The 22,440-nt window shown below is 41.4% G+C and overlaps 1 protein-coding gene across 1 annotated transcript in view; it reads right to left on the bottom strand.

Annotated features, from left to right (window-relative positions):
* Positions 1-1,445: 1,445 nt before the first annotated feature.
* LOC149785811 (uncharacterized) overlaps positions 1,446-22,440 on the bottom strand; it is a 35,076-nt gene continuing 14,081 nt past the window's right edge. The window contains exons 4-10 of the mRNA XM_089979752.1: positions 7,120-7,211; positions 5,791-5,934; positions 5,042-5,231; positions 3,295-3,438; positions 2,788-2,830; positions 2,127-2,284; positions 1,446-1,662 (exon numbers count right to left, since the gene is read on the bottom strand). Coding sequence (XP_089835878.1) covers positions 1,598-1,662; positions 2,127-2,284; positions 2,788-2,830; positions 3,295-3,438; positions 5,042-5,231; positions 5,791-5,934; positions 7,120-7,211 — 836 coding nt within the window. The 3' untranslated portion in view covers positions 1,446-1,597. The remainder of the gene's footprint in view (positions 1,663-2,126; positions 2,285-2,787; positions 2,831-3,294; positions 3,439-5,041; positions 5,232-5,790; positions 5,935-7,119; positions 7,212-22,440) is intronic.

Here is a 22,440-nt window from a genome sequence, read left to right as displayed (position 1 = left end):
ATTTGAGTGGATTTCGGATTTCTGAAAATCTTATTTTATTGGGAGATTTAAATTAATCTTGTCAGCGAAGTTTTGTAAATCTATTATTACTAACAAATTGTATTATATGTATATTAAATTTCGAAACAAGAAACCACGGCTGCAAAGAGTTCTACTTTTATTTGATATTTCATTTTAAACTTGAAGCGAATTAGACGGACCTACAACAACAACAACAACAAATAAATTCTTAGCAGAAAAGTCAAATCTACTCCTGCAGAAGTATTATGCCGTGAACTCAGTTTTTATGTTGCTCTACCACCGGGAAAAAATCTTGGAAATTTGAGGGCACGCGGTGCATATAGCATATTTTGACCATATATATTTTAAGAGTATTACATGCCTTATCTTTGTCTTTTATTTTATGTACCTTTAACATAATGTTAGCATCTTTACCTTTTATCTCTTATTGTATTTCATGTCTGCGTTTGTCAGGAATAATTTATTTTTTACATTTTCAGGACTTACTTTTAATTATCACCATGTAGCTATTATTGTGCCGAAGTGCTATGAAATGCTATATATATGTATATTCTGCAGAATATTACTCATTCATTCATTCATTCATTCATTCATTCGTTGTTACATATGTGAATTTCACTAGTGTCGGCGTCAGTCCATTTTGCCAATCATGCATTTATTAGTTCATCCTCATTGCAAATCAACCATTATGTTGTCTTGAAACTTACACCACGGTCGATTACGGTTTAATTTTAATAGGGTCTATTCTTTAGGAATGTGATGAAGACATGCTTTCTTCGAAAAAAACATGAAACTTTGGTTTTTGAGTACAGCTAATCATTAAAAAGTTTCCTTACTATATATATATACATCGTATCCTTCATGAATTTGATGAAATTCATGCTTGTTTATGGCATTGACATACAACTCGGTGACAACATGAACTTTTGTAACTTGTACATCAGAAATATATCACTTACTTTCTATGCTTTACATAGTTTGTGACTTTTTCTCTCCTGCATGTTTTGAGTTAATTGTGTTGGAAATTCATGACAGTAGCTGATGCAGAATACATTAAACTCTGTCAGCAATACGCATTTCCACAAAAGTAGGTCAATATGACCTATCCGTCATGTTTCCCGACAAGGGTGACATTTTTACTTGCGTTCCCAGCTCTGAATAATGGTGTTTTCTAATCAGTGTCCACCATTTATTATAGGCGAATATATGTAATCAGTAATTACAGCTTATAATTCCATATTTTCTTCAATAAGCAAAAAATTACAAAAATAAAAAAATAAACCTGAAAATATTCACAACAACATTTACTTGACAATTGCAGAATTGTATATACTTAAAATGTTACAGAAGATCGTGGTACTTGAAAGAAAAACCATCTAATGCTATTATCTCGATAAAATGTTTCAATATTAATATTATCGACAAAAGATTTTGATAGTTTCTGAGTTTTTACTTTTGATTGAGATTGGTAAATCGCGTACATGTTACAAGAATCATGTTAAGTTTATGACCATGTTCCCCATGAAGAGAATGTTTCTTTATCATAAACTTCGGTTATTGTAGTCTGCAGCTTTCTTTAGAAGCCAGAAACACGCCTGATGATATCCCTTACTGCCTTCATTTGGAGACCACTCTTCACATCTGAAACATGATATTTGAGACATCAAACGTAAGGATATTTTTAAAATTTTAATTAAATTTTAAATTCTTTAATAATTACATTTTCATATTTTGTTTGTCGTTCATGAACTATACATTGAACAATGTTAGGGTTAAGTCGTCTCCTTGCTGACGGCCTACACAATAGTAGCAGCAAAAACAAAAACAGCAGCGATAACAATGAAAAAAAAGAACACGATTTCAGGTTTATTCGATACTTTTGACTGAAATAATTATGCAGTATAGAAACGATTGTGTACAAGAAAATAAATGTAAAGACAAACTGTGGCCCATGCAAAAATCAAACTTTCGTAATTAAATATATTAGCAGGCAAGACTGAAGTTACACACACACACACACACACACACACAGGAACCAACATGTTGCGAGAATGGCTTTCAAAAACAGAATAAAAATATCAACCCATTTAAATTCATAAATGTACCATAATTTGATCCGGTAAATCCCCACCAATCGTAGCAGCCATTAGGATTCTGCCCCGTTGTATCTGGAACTACTGTAGGGTACACTACGATAATGTTATTTAGTTCCGCCACCTCATTGTAGCCTGCGTTCCTTGCAAATTTATCTCCAATGGCGTTTCTGTGTGGAAAATATGATTCCAGATATTTTTTTATTTTAATCACATTACAGTTATTATTCATTATTTATGTGACCATGCTTATCTTAGAATGATTCTAAAGAGTATAAGTGAATCAATATTTTTCAAACGGAATAACATCTCTTAATAGAGTCGATACCCGACAACACAATGATAGAGCGTCGGATTCGTAATCCAATGGTTAGGGGTTCGATATCTGCCCAGGCTGCCCATCTGTTTCCTTGGGAGCGACATTTAGTTCCGCTATCATCTGCATGCTACAGCCTGTAATGTGTTATGACTGCTGATAAAACAAAAGCTTTTCCTTATATTATTAAAATTTTCGGATTTTTTTCTCTCTCTAATTTATGGCTGTAAAGGTTTCGTTTTCATTGCAGTCAAATGACCTTAAAAGTGGATTCTGGTAAATATAAAACTATGTTATAATTTTAAAGATGTTCATTTTCTAACCAGACGACACCTTAATAATACGAAATGAACATACCTGCCCATTTTACACCCATGCATGGCGATATGCAGCATGCATTCTGAAAGCATAAAGAAAGTGAATACAGCAGACTAATATGTTTGTTCCAAAAACTGACTGAATGTTAAACAATATACAGTTATTACATACACAGCAATAATTTAAGACTAATTCAACATTATTTACCTTAGAGAGGTAAACACTCAGGCCCGGTCCTAGGGCAAGGCGAACGATGCAACCGCCTTTGGCCCTGCGCTTGCAGGCAATGCATTTTTTGTGCTTGGGGCCCCGCGCTCATCGCTTGCAGCCTTGGGTCCCATTTGCTGCCTTGGGCCCAGCACATCATAGGGCCGGGCCTGTAAACACTGTGTACTTCTCAAATTCGACGTACCTTAACTACCTACATAGATAAATTAAAACGAGAAATGAAAGAAAAGAAACATAAAAATGTGTGAAAGTCTTTAAAAAGAAATATGCATAAGACAAGGTGAACAACTAACTTATTATACATGCGTATCCGCCTACCTGCACCACCAATACATCTTGAGGGAATGTAAGCATATCCAACACTGTCTATACCAGATTTAGCGCTGGTTCCACCACCAACACCTGGAAGGGAGATGCCGGGCAGACTTCCACCTGAGCCAGAACCTCCGCCTGAGCCAGAACCTAAACGTTTTTTTTAAGATTAATAGCGAAAGGAAATACAGGAAAAGAACTTTAAAAATGATAGATTTAGTAGAAAACAGTTTCACTTGCAGTGGTTTTGATGGTTATTATATAGCTTTACGTCGTTAATAATAATAATAATAATAATAATAATAATAAAATCAGCCAAGGGGCTTTGACTGAATGTTATAATTGATAGCTATATAGAGCTGCATCGACAGAGCACAATCCCTAAATTAATTGTCCGTTCTGAAGTAAAAGAGAGGACCAATAGTTTATTAAGATAGAAGCTAAACGATGCATTCACTGCCTGGTATCCTCAATAGAGGACCCGGATTTAGAGAGTTGCATTTGTTCCGAGGAGTGCAGCTAGTTAAATACTAAATAAGCTAAACGATATGTACCATCGTAACACCAAGCTTAACATATGGCAATTAAGATCGTTACAACAAAGGAGCTTCGACGCTGGTATAACCCTATTACAGAAGTCATCAATAATTTGGTAGCACTACCATGCATGTACCACAATACCCGATCATTAGTACGATCTACAAGATACAGCCACTCGCAGAAGTGTATCATTGACTAGTGCATGGTCGACTTTTACGAGACTTCACTTTTCCTATGGCAGTTGCTAACTGGAATCATTCAAATCTCCCCATCATATGTCACGTAAATAGACGTCATAATGAAATCATTTATTATTAGTATGGGGCTGGCTGATTGATGTTAGCATCGAGTTCATTGCTATTAGTATGGGACTGGTTGATTGATGTTAGCATCAAGTTGATTGATTTCTATTAGTATGGGTCTGGTTGATTGATGTTACCATCAAGTTGATTGCCTTCTATTAGTATGGGGATGGCTGATTGATGTTAGCATCGAGTTGATTACTATTAGTATGGATCTGGTCGATTGATTTTAGCATCGAGTTGATTGCTTTCTATTACTATGGGGCTGGCTGACTGATGTTAGCATAGAGTTGATTAATTTATATTAGTATTTGTCTGGTTGATTGATGTTAGCATCGAGTTGATTGCTTTCTGTTAGTAAGGGGCTGGCTGATTGATGTTAGCATCGAGTTGATTGATTCGTATTAGTATGGCGCTGGCTGATTGATGTTAGCATCGAGTTGATTGCTATTAGTATGGGGCTGGATGACTGATGTTAGCATCGAGTTGATTGATTACTATTAGTATCGGGCTACCTGATTTGATCAAAGGGAAAATAGTTTGATGATTTTATGAAACGCAATATTTATGTTTGAGTGCACGCTTAACTTAAAGGAATTTCCTGACAATGGACGATACAAATATCACAACGTCACGATTTCTACTTTCAAATGTAGGTTCTGCCTTGAGAGTTGGATGGTATATAAAGTTTTAACTTTGTCTTATCACTAGTATTATCTGTATTACAAGTATGATTTGTTGCCGTCTTTCTAACAAAAACTTGTCTGCCTATTGTATGCCCTGGAAGAAAAACCAATTAAGCTGATGAAGGTCTATTTCCGTGATATTATATTTGCGTTATCGCTGTAGATTGTATCAGCATTTTATGACAATTATTTAATCTTGTCCTTTTCTAACATTATATAACATACCTGGTAACAGGTTCTTCCACCAGTCCAAGAATGGGTTGGAGAAATTCGGTAGTAGTCCTATCCCAGAGCCTCCTGGTAGGTATGTGTTCAGAACATTCTGTATGTAGCTGTTGACATCAATAGTGCCCGTCAGTAAGAATCTCTTTTTGCGTGCACTTGAAACAACCTCTGTCTGATCGTATTCCATAAACTATAATTATTTAAAAAAAAGTGTGACAAATAATTGTATTTTAAGTCTTTCTTTATCTTGTTATTTAAGGCCTGCTTTAACTATTGATTCTTGTAAAGATTTTATATAGTTTCTGGTGAAATGCTTAAGGTTGAGGGATTGTAAAACTTCCCCCGTTTTCATTTCCGGCATGAACTGTCAAAGCACAAACAAAGAACAAAATCCCCGACCCGAAGCAGACATGGGAGACTTACTAATGAATTATTTGAAAGATCTCCATGAGATTTATCAAGAGGTCCAACGATCATAAGAGAGATGGATGGATGGATGGACAAATATATGTACAAATAGATGGGCAGACTGCTAGATAAGTAGGTAAGTATAACTTGAAAATGCAAAAGGTGTGAATAATAATGGTTATTTAGCCATTGTTAATAAGTTTTTACAAATATGCATTTCAAATAACGTAGAAAGCGAATTTTGTATCTGTTATTCAAAATATGAGCCATGCTTATTCAGAAACATACCCTTGTAAAGTTGAAGGCTTACATTTGGTTATGATACAAATGTGTGAACTGACCTTGCCATTCAGTTGAACATTTCCGCTGGGCCTGATGAGGTTGCCGTAGATGAAGTTCAGCATCTCGAAGGCTCCATTGTAATTGCAGTTAGCAATATAAGGACTGGCTGTTGTACCACAGGCACCCCCGTAATGGTCCGTAGGCTACAGCACCAGTAAGAATTGCGATAATAAATATTAGTTTTACATAAAATTCTGACAGCTCGAGATATATTTGTTTTTACTATAAGTATGTTAGTATAAATGGGAAAGATGTGAAATGTGAATGTTTTAGTCTGAAATAAGTTTTATAACAAAAATTGAAAAATAAATTAGTTTTGAAACTGTTAGACATTTAAGTAAGACGCATTATATTGTAATGTGGCGCTGAGGAAATCTATCAAGCTTTTATTGAACCTGAAAAATATTTTGTAAAGAGAGCATGTATAACGACGTTCACTACGGCTAACTAGAAACTGTTATGTAAATAAAGAGTGTATAACGAATTTCACCATGGCTAACAAAAAATATTAAATAAATAAAGAGTGTATAACGACTTTTACCATGGCTAACCAGAACATATTATGTAAATAAAGAGTGTATAAAGATCTTCACCACGACTAACCAGAAAATATTATGTAAATAAAGAACGTATAACGAATTTCGCTACGGCTAATCAGAACATGTAAATAAAGAGCGTATTTCAACTTTCACCACGGCTAACCAGAAAATAGTACGTAAATAAAATGTGTAAAATGACTTCCACCACAATTAACAAACTTCATAATTTCCGGTGTTCTTTAAAAGTTATTTAAATTTTAACTCCGATAAGTTCCATTTAGGTATTGTGGGATTACGGACTACATCAAAAAGATTTACTGAACTCCGATAACTTCCATTTAGGTATTGTGGGATTACGGACTACATCAAAAAGATTTACTGAACTCCGAAACTGAAAAGCCTCACAACGTGCTGAAGAAAAGAAATTACGCACCCCCGAAACTAAAGATTTGACATGACCATGGTCATCACAACAAATTCGTAAAGGGGACAAATGTCTGAAACTTAATTATTATAATCTTAATACAAATTATTATTATTGTTGTTATTATTATTATTATTATTATTATTATTATTATTGTTAATATTATTATTATTACAAAAAAACCTTCCACATGAGAGACAACAATCGCCACTGTCTACCTGACAGCTTAAGGATCTCTCAAAAGTGTAAAAGTTAGGTATTCATTTAAGTGACGTCACATTGCCTCTTTCCCGATAGCTGATTATACGTTTTCTATGCTCTAGTAATTGCGCATATGATCAAAACTTTCTGTAGTGTATACTCACAAAAACGTGCGCAGCACCAGATAAGGAAACGGCTTTTATGTTACTGGTGTCTATGTACTTCTGGTAAAATTCGGCTGTTTTAGTCGCTGCAGCTGTGCATGTAAACATGGTGAAATTATTGAAAAGATGTAATATATTACATTTAGCAGCAAAATGACAAAAATATAATTATTTTGTCACATTTTTAATTTTGACTGCATTTTTATTAACAGATCAAATCCCTGCCCACAAACGAGTGATACTCAACAATATATATATATATATATATATATATATATATATATATATATATATATATATATATATATATATATATTTCGTATGGAGAGAAACGGAGCCATCTATCCTAGGAATCATTGTGGCAGCTATGTTAACTCTATACCAGCAGATATGATAAAATTGTATCAATTTCAAACTTAGAAATTTTTTGTCTCAAATAAATAGAAGAGGTGTGTAACAAATAGAAATATAAATAGATACGGACTGAGGCTCGAAACTCAGACCTTTTATCCTGAGTGCTTTGACTTTTGCATACTCACGCAAGTAGTGAAGGGGGGCACTTTACGGACAATGGGAATTAGCATTAAAAACACCCCTGGGTCACTTTACGGACAATGGAAATTTAACATGGCAAAAAATCGTGGGTCACTTTACGGACAAGGGGAATTTAACATGGGAATAAATCGTGGGTCACTTTACGGACAAGGGGAATTTAACATGGGGAATAGAGTTTGGGCTTGTTTAGGGACAAGGGGAATTTAACATGGGATTTTTTTTTTTTTTTTAAAAATTTAAAAATTTTTTAAAAAAGGGGTAGGCAATTCAAAGACTATCTCTTTTCGAGAAATATGGCTGGCCCTGAAAAGGGCCTTTGGTTTATGTTAATATGCCCTTAACATAAAGGGCATTTGCGACATCTTCTTTTCCTCAAACTTCGTCTTACAGCAGGGCCATACATCAGAGTCCTCTTGAGGCAACCTTGTCTCTCTATATAGACTCTTCTTATCCACAGGCTGCTGTTGGTCCTGTGGACAACGGTCCACTTGGATCGGACATACATGAGCATGTCCGTCCTGAACATCATTGTTGACACAAGGGTTGAAGATTCAACGTCGGTCCACATGTTGAGGCTCCGAGAATAGGTGAATCAATGCAGTGAACGGCGCTTATTTATAGGGACAGGAAGGATTGAAACGGATTGAGTTCATTCACCAATCCGAACACGCGTTACAGAATTCAGTTAGCCCTCATCCAATCCGAAGAGAGCAGTCTGTGACGTCACGTAGTCTATTTAGATTCGCTAGCGCTTGTGTGCAGTCAATCTATGCGACAGTGATTCAACATGACGGAAACTCAGAAAACGATCCATTGGGGTGCACCAGCAGGGGAGACTGCCCAAGGGAACTCGGACTTACTTTCAGAAGAGGTGAATTGGGATTTTGTGGATTTTCTCTCCTCGCAAGAATTTGTTCCGGAACCTTCGTTACCTTCTTCATTACCGCAAGTGGAAAATTTTAGACAGAGACAAAAAGAAGAATTGGAGAAATTTATACAACGACAAAAGGAAGCGGAACAGGCTTTTCTCCTACAGCAACAGCAACAAGAAGAAGAGGTAAGAAAAAAACAACAGCAGCAACAGCAAGAAGAAGCAGCAGCAAAGAAACAAGAGGGTGAAAATCAAACGGTCACGGTACTGTTGGACATTTTAGCGGAGTTAAGAAGTCTGAAACAAATGTATCAGACTTCTTTATTACGACCGAAGAGAATACGACCTTCCCGAGCTAAACATGTTAACCCTGTGACTAAGCCTACCGTACCACCCTTAGTGATTTCAACCCAATCATCATCAACATTACGCAGTCCAGAAGTAGGCCTTGGCCGTGGCAAAGGCATAAGGCAGTTAAAGTTGATTGCTTAAACTCACCCTTTCACCATGAAGAAAAAAGGCCCTTTTCAGGGCCACCCACATTTCTCGAAAAGAAATACAATTTCAATTTGCCAATAACTCAAAAAAAAAAAAAATAAATAAACCCCACCCATTTTACCCTTATAGTACGTGTCTGTGTATGAGTGCGTGAGTGTACGTTCTTATTTTAAAATCATAACTCAAAGACACTTACCTTATATCATTTATTTATTTTTTTCTCCATTCTAACAATCCAATTCACAATTCACAACAAAACACTTTAATTAAAAGTTCATTCACTTCTTCTTTCTCCATGTTTAGTCTCTCTGTTTTTTCAATTTCTTCACCTTCACACTCTTTTCCTCTTCTTCTTCCTCACTTTCTTCCCTTCTTCTCTTCTCCTGTTTCTTTTTCTTCACCTGTCTGCTTTCTTCCTCTGAGAAATCCCTCTCTTCTTCCCAAGAATCCCTCTCTTCTTCTGAAGAATTCCTCTTTTCTTCTGACTCCTCTTGTTTCTTTTTGGGGCAATCTGGAGACCAATGTCCTTTTTCTTGACAATAATAACAGGTATCTTGACTTTTGTCTTTTTTAGCCCCTGTTTTTGTTCTTTTTTGACGGTCTGGACACTCTGAAGACCAATGCCCTTTCTTCTGACAGATATAGCAAGTATCTTGACTTTTATCTCTAAAGGAAGGAGAGTAGTCCGTAGGCTGGTCTGAAGAGAATTTTCTAATGACCCCTCGCAAAGCTCTGACGAAACGTTCCATCTGGTTAGTCTCTTCCATCGTTGTGCTCGGATTGAGAGTGAAATGAATAGTGAAAGGACAAGACACACACCCTTTTATATACGCTGGTCTGCTATGACTATAAAGTAGTTTATGGTGTTTGAACTTGAGTCATTTGACTTTTTGCTTTCAAGATGAAACGATCCCATTCATTCGAGAAGAAAGAAGAAGAAAGTAAGAGGCAGAAACGTGATCTATCGCCTCGTACCAGGGCTGAAATCTTGGCACAAATTCATGCTAGTGATTTTGAAGAGGACATGAGTGAACCAGAATCCCAACCCTCTAAACCAAGTTCACCACCCTTAGTTAACCCTGAAAAGTACTATTCCATTCGAGAGACGGAAAAGCGCTCCTCTAGAAAATTTAGAACCACGGCTTACAAATACACGGTGAAGTTTAAAGATTTCAAGGCTGAAGTGCCGTTAGAGAAAGCAGAAGTGTTCATCACCGAGGTGTGGGATTCTTTGCTCACTGCACTCAAGCGACAATGTCAACCCAAAGAAGATGATCGCTTGAGACTTTCCATACAACACGACGGTTTGAAATCCCCTGTTTGGATCGAGTTTAGCACCCCTGCAGAATTGACTGCTTCCAAAGTCATGGACAAGATTCAACACGTACAACAATCTAATGATCAGTTTGACATCACCGATGGTAAAGCCACACTGGACATGACCCACGTCTCTCCTCCTCAAGGGACAGGACGCAAAAAGATGTTATTGGTGGACGACCTTCGCAACACCAAAAAGAGTCTCGTCCGAATTGACAACCCTCATGACCAGATGTGTTTAGCCCGTGCCATCGTGGTGGGACTAACCTATGCCAACAAGAACGACACGGTAGAATGGAAAAGAACCTGGGACACTATTCAACGTTCCGACCGAGCCAAACAACGAAATGAAGCAGAACTCCTGTTACAACAAGCCGGACTGCCCAAAGACACACCCTGTGGCATTCCTGAGATGCAAAAATTGCAAGATACCCTAGCTCCACGCTACACCTTGAAAGTGCACCCTCAAGAAGTGCGCGGACCTCTGTTGTTTCGAGGCCAAGATTTTAAGGATGGAAAATACATTCACCTTTATCATCACGATGACCATTTCGATACCATTACCAGTATCACTGGATTCCTGAGATATGTTTATTATTGTGAGAAATGTGACCATGGTTATAATAATCGAGAGCAACACAAGCATTGTGGATCGAAATGCACAGGATGTTTGGCCTCTTCACCCTGTCTGAGCGAAGAACCAGTGCCTTGTTCCACTTGTCTGCGCACGTTTGTCAGCCCTACCTGTTACCAACAACATCTGAAAACGCAAGGTTCACAGAAGAAATGCGCTTGTCAACTGCTGAGATTGTGCTCTACGTGTGAACAAGTCATACGTACCAATAATACCAAGGCACACGTATGTTCAGGAAAGAAAAAATGTCACATTTGTCACTACATCGTGGACTTGGAACACCAATGCTACGTGCAAAAATACCAACCCCCACCAGAGAAAGAGGATGGTCACAAGAAGAAAGGCAATTTCATCTTTTTCGATTTCGAATGCATGCAAGAGACTGGCATTCACATTCCTAATTTCTGCGTGGCTCATCGAGCGTGCGAGAAGTGCATTCAAGAACCTATCTTCAGTCATTGCCCTCACTGCAGCAAGATTCCTGGAGGACGTGAAAAAATCTTTCGGGGACCGAACACGCTAGCCGATTTCGCTCGATGGGTCTTAGACCCCATCGACAAGACGTGGAGCCAAGAGGACATCGAACGTTACGGAGATTGTCATCGTCATGCCACGGTGATGGCTCACAATTTCTCCGGATACGATGGACAGTTTCTTTTGAGGTACTATACGGAACAAGGCACCGAACGTCCTAAAGTGACTTTGAACGGAGCCAAAATCATTTTCATGCAAGTGGGACAAGTACAGTTTAAAGATTCGATGAGTTACTTGGCCATGCCTTTGAGCCGAATGCCTAAAACGTTTGGAATGACAGAAATGGCTAAAGGGTACTTTCCACACTTTTTCAATACGGAAGCCAATCAACACGCCGTTCTACCCCATTTGCCTGAGGCTCACTATTACGACCCCGACAACATGCGTACCGAACAACGAGAAGCTTTCTACGCTTGGTACCAGATTCACGCCTCGGACCCTTTCGACTTTCAGGAAGAAATGCTAAAGTATTGTCGTTCCGACGTGGACATTTTACGACGTTGCTGTGGAAAATTTCGAGAACTGTTCATGGAACACGGAGGGGTCGATCCTTTGAAAGAAGCTTGCACCATTGCCAAAGCGTGTTCCTTAGTGTATCGACAACGATTCATGCCTGAAAAGACCGTGGCTGTCATCAGTCCTCAAACGACCCACTTTGTCAAACGTCAATACTCGGTCAAAGCCCTACGCTGGTTACATTACTTGTGCGACAAGGAAGACAAGTGGATTCAGCATGCCCGCAACGGAGGAGGCGAAAAGACCATCGGAACGTATTCGGTCGATGGCTGGGACTTAGAAAACCCCAAGATCGTGTACGAGTTTAACGGTTGCTTATTTCACGGATGTCCCGTCTGTTACCCTGACCGTGGCACTAAAAATCAGTTTTTGCAACGAACCATGGAAGACTTGTACCAGGACACTTGTCAGCGACGCTTGAAGTTAGAACAGCAAGGATACCAAGTGGTGGAAATGTGGGAACACGAGTACGATCACCGTATGAAAACCGATCCCGAGTTTAAACGCCTCGTGGAAAGTTACCAGTTCATGGACCCGCTGAACCCGAGGGATAGTTTGTACGGAGGAAGGACCAATGCCACCTGTTTGCTGTACCAAGCCGACGAAGAGAAAGGAGAAGAAATCAAATACTTGGACGTGTGTTCGCTGTATCCCTACGTGTGCAAATATTGTCGCTTTCCTGTAGGGCACCCGCAATTGCTGACGGAACACATCGACCTGAAAAACATTCGACAATACGAAGGCTTGATCAAGTGCAAAGTTTTGCCTCCCACGAACCTATACCATCCCGTCTTACCTCACCATTGTCAAGGCAAACTGATGTTTCCCTTGTGCCGTACTTGTGCCGAAACGTGCAACCAAGACCAACCTTGCCATCACAGCCAGGAAGAACGGGCCTTGACGGGAACTTGGGTCAGCGTAGAATTGTTCAAAGCTCTGGACATGGGATACCAACTGTTAGAAGTGTACGAAATTTGCCACTTTCCCAAGACACAACAATACTGCAAGGGTGACCCCACGCAGAAAGGCATTTTCGCAGACTACGTGGATGCCTTTTTGAAACTGAAGCAAGAAGCCAGCGGCTATCCTTCCTGGTGTCACACTCCCGAAGACCAAATACAATTCAAAGAGAAATACTACGAACAAGAAGGCATCACTTTAGACCACATCGAGAAAAACGAAGGCAGGCGATCGTTTGCCAAAGTGATGTTAAATTGCTTGTGGGGTAAGATGGCACAACGACCGTGTTTACCCAAGACGGAATATTTGACAGAACCTTCCCGCTACTTCCAGATGATTCACGACAAAACCAAATACATGAAACACGTCGACGTCGTTCGAGAGAATTTGATCTTGGTCAATTACGAAGAAGATCTGGACTTTGTACAAGACGACCCTTTTGGAAATGTCATCATTGCGGCTTACGTGACAGCCCATGCTCGCTTAAAATTGTACGAAGCTTTAGAACTGTTAGAAGAACGCGTCCTGTACTTTGACACGGACAGTTGCATTTACATTCATCACCCGATTCAACATCACCCTGACATCGAAGGAGACCGTTTAGGAGCCTGGACAGATGAGCATCCCGACGACAAGATTCTAAGTTTCGTCAGTGGCGGTCCCAAAAATTACGGCTACGAATACCGTGACAAACAAGGAGAAGTGCACACGACGTGCAAAGTGAAAGGACTGACTCTGAATTATCGTACCAGTCGAGTGGTCAACTTTGGGGTATTGAAAGAAGCCTTGCAATCGGGAGAGGATGGAAACTTTAAAGTGACCACTTACCAACCGAACAAGATTGTACGTTTACCCACTCACCACATCGTCAGTCGACCCCTGGAAAAAGTCTATCAAATCGTGTACCAGAAGCGAGTTCGACTTCCCAATCATTTCACCTTACCGTACGGTCACGTCGGTATTGGTCTGTATATAAAAAAGGAACCCTAGGCAAGATCGATAGTTCATTGTGACTACCAAGACCGAGCGAACAAGATGAATACTTTGAAAGAGACATCGTTCCAGTTTGGGGATTGTAAAAAAGCTGTATCTTTCTCTAGTGTGACTAATACTGGATGGACAAGACCCAGACATTGCGACGGAAAATGTCCGGAAGGAAACTGCGATTGTCCATGTGGTTACCATTGTAATTGCGTAACGGAGTTTGCAGACGAGTGCGATTGTGAGCCTTGCGATGGGACCGATGCTGTACCTTGTGACCTGAGCGATGCCGTAAAGCATCATGGGAACTTTAGTGCCCCTACCCCTGTCATGGAAAGTGATGCTGTGCGTGTCAAACCTGTGGGATGCGAAAGCGATGCTGCTCGTCCTCTTGGACATTTTACTGGGTTTCGTTTTAAAGGGGAATGTCGACCTTCACGTTTACCTCCCTACGGATGTCATCCAGCCCTGAGCAAACTCCTGCCCATTTCACTCAACCCTCATCGAAACGAACCTGTGAAAAACGAATATTCGTTTCCTGTGCGTTTGTCGGAATACTGCGACTTTGAAAATCGTCTTCAATCGTTCAAAGGAAAATGGCCAAAGTATCTGGGAGGACCGACCCCCGAAGAATTAGCCAGAGCCGGATTTTTCTACTTGGGCGAAGGAGATAAAGTCAAGTGCTTCAGTTGCGGTGTGTCACTTCACCACTGGGAACCGCAAGATTCGGCCTTCGTTGAACATGCTCGATGGTCACCGAATTGTCATTACTTACCCTTAGTGGGACCGAGACATTGAAGTAACTTTTTACCATAATCATCTGTTCATGGATACTTTACAAGAGAACATTCGTGCTTTGCCTGTGGAGTTGAGAGAACGCATTTACCGAGAGCTGGTCAAAATACAAGTGAAACGTAAAGAACAATTGCATCCGATACGTCACCGGTGTTTGAACCACTGGTACCTGAAGGCTATACAAGGACTGATTCAATTGAAAGTGTTCCATTGGACAGACATTGATCAACGACCTCCTGGTTATAAAAAGGAATGGTTTGGTATTGACGATTCTATCTACTACATTGTAAACGTACTGCATCGAATTCCAGAGGAAGAGTTAACGAATTACCAACATCTTGAACACAATGTCAACTTGGTGAAAGAGGAAACTTCTGAACGAATTGTAATGTGTAGATTAGTGACTCAACGATTTAAATTCGACACTGAAGTGAAACCATGTTTGTGCAAAGAGTACATTTCTTGTGTCAGACCAAAGAGGATTTAGTAATGACCTATTCATGGATACTTTACAAGAGAACATTCGTGCTTTGCCTGTGGAGTTGAGAGAACGCATTTACCGAGAGCTGGTCAAAATACAAGTGAAACGTAAAGAACAATTGCATCCGATACGTCACCAGATCTTTAACCACTGGTACCTGAAGGGTATAAGAGAACTGATTCGTCAGAAATTCTTTCAATGGTCAGACATTGTTCAAAACTTTGAGGTCGCTAATGATCGACATGTTCATGATTATGGTTACTTCGAGATTCACCTAGTGCAATGCATTGAGGAAGACAAGTTAAAGGATTACCAACATATTTTACGTGGAATCTACTTAGAGGAAGAGGAAACACCTAAACGAACTCTGACGTTTCGGTTACAGTATGCAAGATTTAGATTCCCTACTGGAGAACGAAGATCTCTGGCTAGAAAGTACGTCTATTGCATCCGAAAAAAAGAGACTATAAAAACAGGCTGCCATGCCACGGTTTATGTCACATGTCATCCAACAGATTCCGTGGAAGGAACTCAATGACCATATTCAAACCGTGGATCATTACCATCAATTATTACAAGAACTGTATCCATTCAATTTTGGACGACAAGTGGTGTGTGTCTTAGTGACTTGTTTTCTGGGATTTCGTTTACCAGCCGATTCTTTGTGGACTCTTTACGATCAGTACTTACCACCTCCATGGCCTTAAATGGTCACGAAAAACTCCTTTTGTTCAAAGCCTTGCGTTTTCATCTGGATACTTCTCGACCTCAACAGGAAAAAAAGATTCGTCAACTTTTAGCGACCCAAGACGTGTATGACGATGTGTGTGTAGCTTGTGACTTACACCCTCATTGGACAGATGTTCGTGATTGGAAAAAGGGGGGTTTTGAGGCTTGGACCCAAGAAGTGGCCCAGTATGCACAAGAGTTGTTCAAGGAAAAAAGTTACTTTTCAACCCGTGTTAGTGACGGTGCCAGAAGAACCCGTCACCGAGAACAACCACTCGCTTCAGGACAGGACTGTCATGGACATTCCTGAAAGGTCATTCCGGGAGGACACTTGTGTGACAATACCTCATGTAGAGACTGTAAGAACATTACACACTGTCCCTAGGACATCTTGGTTACCCAAAACATGTTGTACAGACACTTGTTTATATTCCACTTTGATCGCTTTGCTGTGTTTTATATTCCTGTACATCACTATTTGGGTTGTATGTATTTTTGTCTTTCGTGTTCATATTTGAAACATTCAATAAACGTGTTCTGAAAAAGTATATAAACTCTTGTCTTGTTTGTTTTTCGTGTCACAAGTGACATTTCTCATACCATGGCTACCTCTGCTGTCTCTGCTCCCTCTTCCTCTACTGTCAAAGTCATCGACGAACACTTAGATCGTGCCAGTTGGGAGGCTTTGTATCTTCGCCATCCCTTTAACATGCTCATTGCTGGACCTAGCGGTTCAGGCAAAACCGAATTCGTCAAACGTTTGATCGAACATAAACATCATTTGATCGATCGGCCCCCTCAACGGATCGTGTGGTGTTACAAAGAGTGGCAATCGGCGTACAGCCTCTTGCGAGAAAGTCAAGGCGATTCCATCGTGTTTGTGGAAGGCATTCCTAAAGAAGACGACGGCATCGTCTCTGACTCCCGTCTAACCCATTTGGTCATTTTCGACGACATGTTAGGAGAAGACGAAGAAGAAATTAAATTGTGGTTTACGCGCAAAGGGCATCACCGTAATGCCAGTGTCGTTTACATCACCCAAAATTTGTTTCAACAAAGTAAAGCCCATCGCACCATCAGTCTCAATGCGCATTACGTGGTCTTGTTTAAAAGCCCTCGAGATAAATCGCAAGTGCAAGTCTTAGCCAAACAGTTAGGAACGCCTTGGCTGACTCAGGTGTACGACGATGCCACTCAAACTCCACACGCCTATTTACTCGTCGATTTGAAACCTACGACCCCCGAGGATTTGCGATTTCGTACCCACTTGTTTCACCACTGGTGCCAAGACGGAGGGCCTGTCCTGTACACGTCTCCGTCCTCGACTTCATTTCACTCCCCATGAAAAAAATCTATAAAAACCTCAGACCCTTTTTCGTCTGTCTCACACAGTGTGAACATGACGTCCCTTCAGTCGCATCTTCCCGTCAAATTGATTCGTGCCTTGTATGGCATCAGCCGAGAAAAAGATCCACAAACACGAGCCCGTGTCTTAGAAGCTAGTCTCAAAGAAGTCTTACGATGGTTCACGGTGACGGCACGTCAGTTACTCCAAGGAATCATTCAGATTCCTCATCAAACCCAACGCTTTTTCGATCGAAACAAAGTCGCTTTGGCCCAACTGGCCGATCCCCGCATCGACACTCAAACCAAAAAACAAATCATTTTGAAACCTGGAGGGAGCGGTACTCTAGGAGGGGTCATCATTCGCTCACTCTTAAGATGGGATCCAAATGCCCCCAAAGTTATCCCCAAGACAAAAGTTCAACGAAGCCCCAAGAAGAAAATGAAAAAGACCAGGTCCCCAAGAAGAATAACTTCTCCAGTGGCGGGACCCTCCTCTTACCAGACACCACCCCAGAAAAAGAAAAGAAGCCCCCAGAAAAAGAAACAGAGAAAAAGTCCCCAGAAAAAGAAAAGTCCACAGAAGAAGAAAACTAGTCGCAAGAGAGGCACTTCGGCCAGGACGCAACCTTACACTCGCAAGCCACGACCTGCCACAGCGGTGACTGCGTCTCCGGCAGCCTCACGTTTGTCCACTTCTCCGTTGATGTCACCAGGAACTGAAGAGTACTTGGAGACGTTGATCACACCAAGAACTTCTCCGTTGATGACCCCCAAAAGAACTTCCCCAGTGGCAGGACCTTCCAATTTAGCGGCAGTGGCTGCTGCTCACAAAGTACCTTCTCCCAAAATCAAAGTCCAAGAAAGATCGGGCATGTTACAAAGTTTACTGGATTTGTCCAAACAAGAACTGGCTCGATTTAGTCCGTTACGTACCCCTGCACGACGTGTCATGCCTGTCCTCAAACTGATAAAACGTAAAGACAATCAGTGGCGACGCGTTCCAGTATAAAAAAGGCCTGTGACCGAGTAGGGTATCAGTGTTTTTAGGTGCTCCTAAAGACTCAAAGATGTCACCCTCCAGAAAACCCCAAGGAAAGAAAAGGAAAGGACTACCACCACGTTTAGCCAAACATGGGGACCTGTTATCTGTCCTGTCCAAAGCTTCTCCACCCCTACGAAAAAAACTCATTCAAACGGCCTCCAAAGAGGTCATCGATACCGTGTGCGAATGTTGTTTGAACGTTTTGAAAGGCACGATCCCTTTGTCCAAACACCAGAAACAATGCTTAGGCAAACATCGTCACGTTCTTCGGAAAATGGTTCAAAAGAAAATTCCCATTCGTCAAAAAAAGAAGATGTTGGTCCAACGTGGAGGCATTTTACCTCTCTTGTTAGGCCCCATACTGAAAGGAGTCTTGGGAACCATGTTGGGAGGACTGGTGGGAGCAAGATAAAAAGGCCTTCGGAAGTCCCAAGATCTCAGAATTCACCCCTGACAACCCCATGGAAGGACGAAAACTAGCTTTAGTGCCTTACAAACGATGGATGGAATACCATCGGTGGCAAGAACAACGCACCCCGCATTTACCTCCCAATCCCAATTTGAGCGAGATGTCCCAGTTACAACACGAATTGCAATCCTTGCTGGATCGCCAAGATTTGTCCGAAACAGAAAAATCTCAAAAGTACGGTCAACTCTTGCAACGACTGCAACTCTTTCACCAGAAAGCTTTAGACGAAACAGCTTTACCCACTCTGAAAGATTTTAAGACCTTGATGAAAAGTCCAGCACCATCATCATCATTACCCCCACCACCACTACTGTCATCCCCAACCGTCACCAGAGATGCTACCCCACAAAGACCTGAGGAAGAAGAGACGCGCGAAGTGTTTCAAACACCGTCAGCAGCTCCCATTTCGAGTAAGATTGCAGCATCCTTATTGACCCCGTCCCCCACACCCCAACGAGAAGAAATGAAAGCTTGGGTTAAAAAGATGATGTCCACGCCTCCTTCGACAGAAGTGAAAAAGAAAGAAGGGAAACCAGAAGCGAAAAAAGAAAAGAAAACCAAAGCCATTCCATTGCCACCTCCACCACTACCTTCGACTTCTACTCCCGTAGCCCATCGGACACGTAAATCTGTTTCCAAACCACCCTTTCGACCCACCCAAAGTAGCATCACCGAAGAGTGGGTGACTTATTAACACACCAACACAAAATAAAAAATGGAAAAAGTCTTAGCCAGCATTTACTACGATCCCTCGCATCCTGCAGGTTACGCAGGAGTTCAAAAATTGTATCGTGCTGCCAAAACTCGACTGAAAAGTCTCCGTTTACCTCAAGTGCAACGATGGTTACAAGAACAAGCTACCTACACTTTACACAAACCCATTCGACGCAAGTTTGCCAGAAGTCGCGCCCGAGTGGAAGGCATCGATCATCAATGGCAAGCCGATTTAGCCGATGTCTCTCATTTGGCCAGCTACAATCGTGGTTACAAATATTTGTTTTGTGTCATCGACGTCTTTTCCAAATTTGCCTGGGTCGTGCCTTTGACTTCCAAATCCAGCAGCGAGTTAGTGCGAGCCCTGCAACGGGTGTTGAAACAAAGCGGTCGTCGCCCTCTTCGATGGCAAACGGACAAAGGCACCGAATTTCTGAACCAAGCTTTCCAAAAAGAATTAAAGAAACGTGACATTCATTTTTTTACCACCGAGAATCCCGAAACCAAAGCCAGCATCTTGGAACGTTTTCAACGCACTTTGAAAGAACGCATGTGGAAATATTTTACGCATCACCACACTCTGAAGTACATCGACATCTTACCACACCTGGTGCAAGCGTACAACCAATCTTACCATCGAAGCATCGGACGTGCCCCGCAAGACGTGACTCCCGACAACGAAGTGGTGGTGTTTGAGCGCCTGTTCGGTACGTCCCCGACGAGGGCTGTCCCCAAGAAAAGTGGAGAGTTGACCGTAGGAGATTGGGTGCGCATTGGCAAAACCAAACGCACTTTCGACAAAGGTTACTTACCTAACTGGACGACCGAATTGTTTCGCGTCACTGGACGAGTGCATGGCCGTCATCCTGCCGTCTATAAATTGGAAGACATGAACGGAGAAGTACTCAAAGGAACGTTTTATTTGCCCGAGTTACAACGTGTCACCAAAAAAGAAGACGACGTGTACGACATCGAAAGCATTCTCGAACGCAGAACCCGTAAAGTGGGCAAACGACGTGTCAAAGAAGTCAAAGTACGTTGGAAAGGATATCCACCCAGTTTCGATTCTTGGATCGACGCTTCGCAAGTCATCGACTATAAAAAGAAGAAGTGACCATCATGCCCTTTCACACATCAGACGCAGCTACGTCGACCAGTCCTTCTTCCCCTAGTTCTTCTGTGCAAGATTTACAAAAACAACCCTTGTGGGTGTGGTGTGGAGAACGTGTGCCTAAAACGCAAATCGTCTTTTTCTGCCAAATCTTCGTGGTGTATTGTGTCATCGGGGCAGCCATCGCCAATTTGAGTTTGCAACAAGGAGACAAACAATTGTGGACCATTTTATTGAGCAGTTGCATCGGTTACCTACTTCCCAATCCCTCCCTGAAATTCTCCTCGAACGGGAACGTTGTGTCCAGTGCCAGTGCCAGTCACCACTCCAACAACCACAACCAGAACCCCATTTTGGGCGGAGACACGCCTCTGACATCCACTAACCCCTCGGACAGCCACAGAACTCTGGAATTATGAGTCACCAAAACCAATTTTACTTAACTTTACCCAGTGACAGTTCCATGGAGGTGTTTCCCAACAACACGTTGTGCTGTTACACGGCCAAATTACCTCAAGCCATCCCCTTAGATCACGAAGCCCATTGGGAAGTGGCTTTAGTAGAAATGATTCACCCGACCCAAGTCCTCAATGTCATTCCCCAGCAAAATTGTTTTCAGGTGGAAGTTCATGACAAACCATTGCAAGAGGAGTTGGATAAGACTAGTAGCACATATACCAATAAAACCTATGATGAGAAAACTAAAACGTGGACCTACAACTTCTCCATTCTCCCAGGCTATTATTTCAGTGGTCATCATTTGGTCAGCGCCATAGCCTCCAAGTTTAATGGTGTGTTTGGGGAAGTTTTTAAGAAGGATAATGCCAATGTCAAGAACAAAAGTGTCACCATGGAGTACCACAAAGTAGCTCGTCGCTTCTTGATGAAATTTGAGCGAAGTAAAATCGTCTCCATTATATTTTGTCCTGAATTGTTTGACATGTTGGGCGGGGACATGGAACTGAGGAAGAAATTAGAACAAAAAACACCACCCGAATTACCAGTCATTTACGACAACGTGACTTTTGGCCAGTATTTTCGTACCCCGGTAGAACTGAACCAAGGACTGAATTTGATCTTTGTGTACTCCGATGTGGTGGAATACAACGTGGTGGGACACACCTCCGTGCCGTTACTGCGTGTCATTCCTTTCAAAGTGGATTCTGCCACGAACGCTGACGAGGAAGGTGGAAACACTTACCACGTCCACCGCGAATTTGTCCATCCTCACTATTTGCCGGTCAGCAAGTCGTATTTGGACACGGTCAACATTACTATAAAAGGAGATTTGGGACAAAATATTCCATTCACCAAAGGAAAAGTCACGGTGAAACTCCATTTTCGAAAACGGTTCTCTCACGACTCGTAAGTCATGTATCCAGTGTACCAAGGGGTGGCTCGACAGCGAGGACACGGTTTAGGAGACATGTTAAAATCGGCCTTTCGTTCGGTGGCCCCAGTGTTGAAACCGATGGTGACACGCGGATTGCACGCCTTGAAAGATGCGGCACTGACACAAGGCAAAGAATTTCTCCAAAATGTCATCATCGACAAACAAAACCCTAAAGAAGCCTTCATGAGGGCAGGTAAAAATGTCTTGCTGCAAACGGGCAAAGACATTTTGGGCCGACGAGACACACCTATAAATGCCCTGCACGCTACCGAGTCAAGCATTCAGCAAGGACAAGGCAGAAAGAGACGACGAAGAAGAAAACACCCTTTCACCAGACTTCAAGCGAGAAAGGCCAAGAAAAGAAGAACCGTTCG

The sequence above is a fragment of the Sinohyriopsis cumingii genome, chromosome 13, assembly GCF_028554795.1.
Source record: "Sinohyriopsis cumingii isolate HCF-2022 chromosome 13, ASM2855479v2, whole genome shotgun sequence".
In the NCBI taxonomy this organism is placed as follows: Eukaryota; Metazoa; Mollusca; class Bivalvia; order Unionida; family Unionidae; genus Sinohyriopsis; species Sinohyriopsis cumingii.
Note: the sequence above shows the minus strand (reverse complement) of the source record. Positions and strands in the feature narration are given on the sequence as shown.